Here is a 7,416-nt window from a genome sequence, read left to right as displayed (position 1 = left end):
ATAGAACTCAGACTACATACTATAACACAGGCCAAGTTCAAATTTTCTTGATCCTGCGAGGTAGCCTGCTTTACCTTAAAGGTTTTTGTGGTATCCTTTTTAAAGCCCCAAAACTCAATTTAATATGCAAAGACGCCTTTTCAGAGTAAAAATGTTCCTCTGTCAAGCAGTGGCTCTACGAGAACCCACACCAGCCAGTGAAGAATTCATATTTTTAAGAGAGTTTCCTAATACCCAACACCACTGTAGGTGTTTGGCACACAGCTCACCTGCACGGCCGTCCAGTCCTCCGTCTTCTTTACCTGTCTGTAGATGAGTGGGCGTGTCAGTTTAACCATTATCGTACGGACGGAGTAGGCGTGGTTTACAGATGGGCAGTGCTGTCAATATTCCAATTTCTAATATATTTGACCAGTGGGCGTGTGTTTTAAAGATGATGGGCGTGTCAGTTTAAACCAGCTTCCTTGTTTGCTTACCATGTGGGCGTGGTTTACTGCTCGTTTAAAACTGAACTCCGCCTTCTGGCTTCTCGCCAGTTCCCTGCAGCGCTTGTTTCGCCAGACTTCATTTTAAGGACCACTGGGACTAAGCGATCATTACTTTTTCTATTTTTACTTTATTTATTTATTTTTATGAGTGATATGAGACAAAATGTACTGCTTCAGCATAATGAAGTTGTGTTTGTGCTGCATACATGAAAATTCAAAGGAATCAAGTTAGTCTTTCCCTGCCTTATTTGCCTTTATTACGTAAATTTACAAAAAAGACATTCCTGCAAAGAAATGAGACTTCACTTTTCAAAATGGAATTACCACCCGAACAGGAGAACCATCCATTATAAGATTTTTGAAGGTGAAGTCAATGAAGTTATAACACTCGTTGGTTTTAATCCTTTACTCTCTTTGGTGGACGGAGCGTCCAGAACCTTCTGTATCCCCTCAGCTTCACGTGCTCGCCCCTTTCCACCCTCTACCACCGGACAAAGCAGCAACATTTGAAATGTGGCAGAAAGGGGCCGTCAATTAATTAGCAGATCACATTCAAAATTAGCAAATATATAATGACGACATACTTCTTTTTATCATTAAATAAAACTATTTATCGACTGTTATTTTAAATTACTCTTAGAAATGGCGTTCATTTTACAAATGCATTACCAATCCCCCTTGACCCTATACACCTATACTGGACCCCACCACACTCAGTTCATCTACGCCTCACCCCTCTTCACAAAGCACCCCCGCAGAAGGTCCTGCACGGGGGGTTCCGCGTTGAGTGGCCCGGTGAGTTGGGGGCTAAGGTGGTCACACGGCGTAGGGTCGGCGCTAACCGAGCTGTCCTGGACAGATAATTCTGGGAACCACGGGAATGTGATGTACGGATCTCTGTCCTCCATCCCGATGTCATCTCGGCTCTCTTCTTCCTCCCGTCTCCCCATGGTGAGGATGCCCGCAGCGTGGTTCCCAGAGCCGTGGAGGAGCTGGTAGAGCCGGCTCTGGTAAGCCTGGCTAGATGTTTTCCTCTTGCCCAAAGTCAATATGCCCACGGCGTGGTTGCCTGTGCCGTGAAGGAGGTCGTAGATTCGGCAGGAGCAGGTCTTGTGGCGGCAGCAGTCGGGGACGGGCTGGCAGTTACAGAGCAGAATGGCGAGAAGCAGTAACAGAAGGGAGCTGTGGAGTCTCTGAGGGGAGAACCAGAGGGAGAGAAGGTTAAATCTTAATGGCTGGAGGACAGCATTCCACAATCTGAAAACGCAACTGCACCCTTAAAGGTAAAATGGTGTCAAAGTGATTCTTCAGAACGATGCCATCGGGCAGGGGTACTCACTTACGGTCCTGGAATTTCTTCATTAGAGCCCGTCAGTGCCGGATTAAGACCTCTAGAGGCAATACGCACTTAAAAGATTTTAGTGCCCCCTTATAGATATGAGCTGCCTTCTCTGTCAGTGGACGAGTGAACGGGACAGCCGACGGGACCAAAACAAGAACGATCACGTGAGCCTCGGTGGACCGTGACGCGGTTACCAGATTCTAATTTTGTTGTATTCGCAAAATTAATATATACCATTAACCTTTTTTTATACTATTATATTATTTTTATTAGCATCCTAATAATAATGCTAATGAAGCCGCTCTTACCTGGATACGGCAGTGGCGTGATAAGATATGATGATTATTTTTATTATTAGACATATACGGAGCCTCCATTGGCTCTATATACAGTATGTCTAATAATAAAAATAATACAACCAGTCGATGGAGGCTTTGATCGGGGCTCTTGAGAGACTGAGCGAGGCAATGGAGGTTCTGAGCGTGTGAGTGTCCTGGATGAAAACCAAGATGACCTCTTGGGCACAGCCATCAGCAGAGAGAGGTTTACTTACCTCAGCCATGACATTCATGTGTCTGGTGACTCTTCCTATGAAGTCAGTAGACGGATTGGGAGAGCATAGGGTGGTCATGAGGTCGCTGGAGAGGGGTGTGTGGTGCTCCCGTTATCTCTACAAAAGGACGTAGGTCCAAGTCTTTAGGTTCCTGGTGCCTCCTGTTTGTGAGACGTGGACGATATCCAGTGACCTGAGATGAAGACTGGACTCCTTTGGTGTCTCTTGAGAGAGTGCTTGGGCACCACTGGTTTGACTTTGGGTTGCTGACAGGGTCCCAAATGAGGCACATGACCAGCATTGTGAAGTAGCGTCAGTTATAGCACTACGGCCATGTGGCGCTAATCCCCGAGAGAGAGCTCGCAGGAGAGGGTCATTTCCAGAGGCTGGGACTGGACAGCATGTCTGCCTGATGGGGGGTTGCCAACCAGGATCCCGTGGTGTTTTGTCATGTGGTGGGTGCGGCAACTTGCTGCCCAACCTGACCTAACATACATTTGTGAATTTCCGCAAGTATCTATCTATCTATCTATCTATCTAAACGAAGGACCTGTGTGTGTGTATGAGGCTGTCCGCTCTAATCATACTCAACCACAGCCACTAGATGGCGCCTGCACGCACTTTAACATTTTTTCAGCGCTTGCATGCACCTCTGTTCTCACTAGGAAAGGTGTGTGAGTGCGTGTGTGTGCGTGTTTGTGTGTGTGCGTGTGTATGGAGCAGTCCGCTGTGCTCACGCTCAACCACAGCTACTAGATGGTTCTTGCACGCACCTCACTTCTCGCTACGGAAGACATGTGTGCAGCAAACGCTGCGACGCAACAACGTGCAAGTGAAACACCTCAGCAATGGAGGGCAAGGCTTGAAGCTTCCACTAAAATATTGTCTATCTGGAGTTTTTTTCTCGAGACAAAGATTAACACGACTCGCCAGCGATATGATATGGCATCGCCAGTGGGGCAGCGAGCACAGTTGGGTCGACGTCCTCTGCCCTGGATGGTCATTCTTAAGAGGTAGCTGACGCTTCTCCAAGTTCACTAATATAACACACACACATACAGCAAGGCCAATTTAACGACATCAATTCACCTAACCAGCACGTCTTTGGGCAGTCGGAGAGAAACGGGGAAAACATGCAAACACCACACCGGGAGGACACAGGACGAGAACCATACTACTGTGTGCAACCGTGCCACCCATTTAATAATCACGTGGTTGGCAATCAGATAACTTGCAAGTTTAATTAAAATGCAATAATAAATATAAAAAATAAAAAAAAAATATTAAAATATTTTAATAAAGTTTTGGGCTTATTGTGCTCATAAGAATAACATCTGAACGCTTGCAGTGCACAATGCTGGTTCCTTAGTGGCATTTGATGGTCCTTTACTGGGTTGTGTGGCTCCTCGTAGCTCCATTGCTTGAGCAAACAGCATTTCATTCTGAGAAGAGTTTTCTGCGCATGACGTTGGTTCTTTGTGCTTTGAAAAAGTCCTAATAAGAAATGCAAAACCCTTGATGTATGGTAGGTAGGACACTAACAGATTTAGAAAACCTTTTAAAGTCTTGAATTTTTGGTATTTCACAAATCTGATATCACGGTTATTTAGTCTATGGAGCCTGTTACAGATCTAAAGCTTCTTTGTGGACCGTTCATGTGGATGTGTCATCTGGGAGAAAAACTGGCTCGCCTATGGCATCGATCTGAAGAACCACTCTGGCACCTTCATTTTTAAGAGTGTGCATTAAACATTTAATTCCCCTACATATTAGGACGTTTTCCAAAGCACAAAGAACCAACTTCATATGCAATGAAATGGCACTCGGTCAAGCAATGAGGAGCCCCACAATCCATGAAGAACCATCAAGTGCCACTAAAGAGCCAGGACACCGTCATCTGAGCAGTGGCAGTTATGAAAGTTAAGGGTCACACACTCGGGACACGCAGGAGGACAATACACTCTAAAAACATCCTGTTAACATGCATTACTAACTGTATATTTTCACAGTTAAAAAAACTGTAATAGAATAAACAGTCAAAATAATTGTATCAAATAGATAAATACGTGTAAATGTTACATTTAAGCAGTGTTTTACTCGTCAATAGCAATTTGCCCATCCATCCATCATCCAACCCGCTAAATCTTATGGGTCACGGGGGTTTGCTGGAGCCAATCCCAGCCAGCACAGGGTGCAAGGCAGGAAACAAACTCCGGGCAGAGCGCCAGCCCTCCGCAGGGCACACGCATACAAACACACACCAGGGCCAATTTAGGATCACCAATGCACCTAACCTGCATGTCTTTGGACTGTGGGAGGAAACCGGAGCACCCGGAGGAAATCCACGCAAACACGGGGATAACATGCAAACTCCACACAGGGAGGAGCCGGGAAGCAAACCCAGATCTCCTTACTGCAAAGCAGCAGCGCTACCCACTGCGCCACCATGCCGCCCGCTCAATAGCAATTCATTGTTTTAATGTTGTGAATAAATGTTGCAATGCCCTAAACTCATAATGCTAGCAAATTCTATTTACATAAAGTTAGGGTATTTGCATAAGAGAACGCCCCCTTGAAGCGAAGCCCCACCCTCCATAGTTATGCTTGGTGAAAAGCTGAAATTTAATAACTGATAGAAAGATCATTTATGGTGGCGCAGTGGGTAGGGCTGCTGCCTCGCAGTTAGGAGACTCGGGTTCGCTTCCTGGGTCCTCCCTGCGTGGAGTTTGCATGTTCTCCCCGTGTCTGCGTGGGTTTCCTCCCACAGTCCAAAGACATGCAGGTTAGGTGCATTGGCGAATCTAAATTGGCACGTGTGTGTGTGCCCTACTGCTCCAGCAGACCCCGTGACCCTGTAGTTAGGATATAGCGGGATGGAAGATCATTTATTCAGTGTGTTCTGATATATATATATATATATATATATATATATATATATATATATATATATATATATATATATATATATATATATATATATTTTTTTTGTGGTTATGGAACCTGATTTATGTGGAGTTATTTTTGGTATTCTGGCAAAACTCTGCATCAGAAAAACGACGTTTCTTTCTCCACTTGGCACCATGAATAGCATCTCATGAGGACTGATTTACATCAAATGATTAAAATAATTTCCTGTTCACATTTTTTTTTTCTGTATATATGTGACGTTGTTAATCTCAAGCAGGTAAACGAACTGCGTTGTTTTGGTAAAGTATAAGTTCAAAGTTACATCACTGAGCTCTTTAGCTTGAATAGGTTTGATTGGACATAATGGAAAAGTTCGATTTAATATTAAAATAATAAAATTACAATTGCCGACTGCTTTCATTTTACTGTGATAAAGAGTACCCTTCAGTTACGTTCCTATTTTTCTTAACCGTTAAATGATTGGCAGCAAAGCTGCACGTCAATTAACCGTTAAGCCGCCTTTTTTACAGATTGTAGAACTTTGTTAATAACGTCCGTGGTACGTAAACCGAGGGGCGCCCGAGGCGGAAGAAAACAGGCTATCGATGTCTAATAACACCGACCTCCCGCTATGGACAACGAGGGGCGAGGCGCGATATCAATAACAGTTATTATTATTATTGACCTGTCTATGGGGCTCCAAGTGAGCTTCGACCAGCACTGCCCAGAAGGTTAAAAATGACAAAATTTCAAACCTAAGCATGTGAGGTATCGATTAAGATTATTTAAAGGTCGGTGTTACGAATATGACGTTATTTTGGATTTTTGATGCTTTATTAGGCATCTAACCCTCTGGACCTTTGTCAGCGGGTGACAAACAACACATTTATTTTACAATCGAGAATATTTAGGCTTCAGACATTTAAAATTGTGGAACATTTTTAATATTTCAAATATTTGGCTTAACTATTCTTGCTTATTACGTTCTTCCGTCTCATGAATGAACCACCGCCAAATTCAGAATTTTAGAATTTTTTTAATTGTTAATTGGAAAATGATCAGGGCAAGAGTGTGCAATCAGCATATATAAAGTCTGTTAACATTTAGTAATTTGGTTTAACAAAACTGTTTTAAATAGTTTAAATAATCTTGCGCGACTTAAATAAACTATGTTCATCTGATTCCTTCCACTCTGCATGTTAGTGAACTGACTTTGGATTACTTGAGTATTACGCGTAATTGAATTCGGATCCTCTAACGAATCCTTTTTTTTAAGTAGCGTGTATATTTGATTTCACATACAGACATTAAATATTAATTTAAGATCGGCGATCTCGAAGCAGGAGCCACAAACAGACCGTTGTCAATTCGGCGACACGGCACGTACCTTGGCACCCAGCGACTCCGTGGTCAGCATACCGGCGGACATGTCGTTCGATGGCGGGCAGCTCGCTGTTGGCTCTCCACTCTCCTCTCTCCTCCGCGACCCCTTTTCTTTTTATATTCTCTGCCACACAACTAAGCGACCCCTTTGCTATGTGCCCGAGTGACGATACAAAAGGCCGCAATTGTCCCAGGCTGGTTTAATGAGGTCCGCTCTGCTGTCATCACCCGGGCTCCCCGAAGGACCGCACTCTCCTAGAGCTCTGGTCCATTGTCATTTTCGCAATGAGGTTTCTTTTTCTTTTCACTGATCTCGAGGACTGATCTTATTAGAGGATAATGAACCTCTAATTACCCTCCCAAAATACCACTCTCGCCTTAGAGATGCGCTGTTATGTGGGGGCCGCTGCTTTGTCTTTCCTTGTAATGCACGGACGCCATAGGTGACACTTTACTCATTCCGGACTCATTGCTATCTTTATCCATAATACGTTGGGGTGGGCAGCTACACAGGAAAACGGCCAGTGTTAAAGTAGCGCACATTAAAACACTGGGGAGGCACGGCGGTGATACATCCGCCTCATAGTAAGGAGCCCAGGTTCGGGGGCGTTGGTCACCCTGCATGGAGTTTGTCCCCGTGTTCCCTCTGTGTGCTCTACAGTCCAAAAACACGCTAAACAGGGCCGAGTGTGTTCACCAGGGGTGGCTCCACCATCAAGGCGATCCGCTTGCCCACCCAGGGG

At 44.5% G+C, this 7,416-nt stretch overlaps 1 protein-coding gene across 1 annotated transcript; it reads right to left on the bottom strand.

Moving 5' to 3' along the window:
- Positions 1-1,210: 1,210 nt before the first annotated feature.
- hcrt (hypocretin (orexin) neuropeptide precursor) lies at positions 1,211-7,000 on the bottom strand. The gene is made up of 2 exons (XM_039740571.1): positions 6,678-7,000; positions 1,211-1,681 (listed from the first exon to the last, which is right to left on the bottom strand). The coding sequence occupies exons 1-2, from the start codon at positions 6,717-6,719 to the stop codon at positions 1,211-1,213; spliced, it is 513 nt and encodes a 170-aa protein (XP_039596505.1). The 5' UTR covers positions 6,720-7,000.
- Between the last annotated feature and the right edge of the window lie 416 nt (positions 7,001-7,416).

This window comes from Polypterus senegalus, chromosome 17, assembly GCF_016835505.1.
Source record: "Polypterus senegalus isolate Bchr_013 chromosome 17, ASM1683550v1, whole genome shotgun sequence".
Classification (NCBI taxonomy): Eukaryota; Metazoa; Chordata; class Cladistia; order Polypteriformes; family Polypteridae; genus Polypterus; species Polypterus senegalus.
Note: the sequence above shows the minus strand (reverse complement) of the source record. Positions and strands in the feature narration are given on the sequence as shown.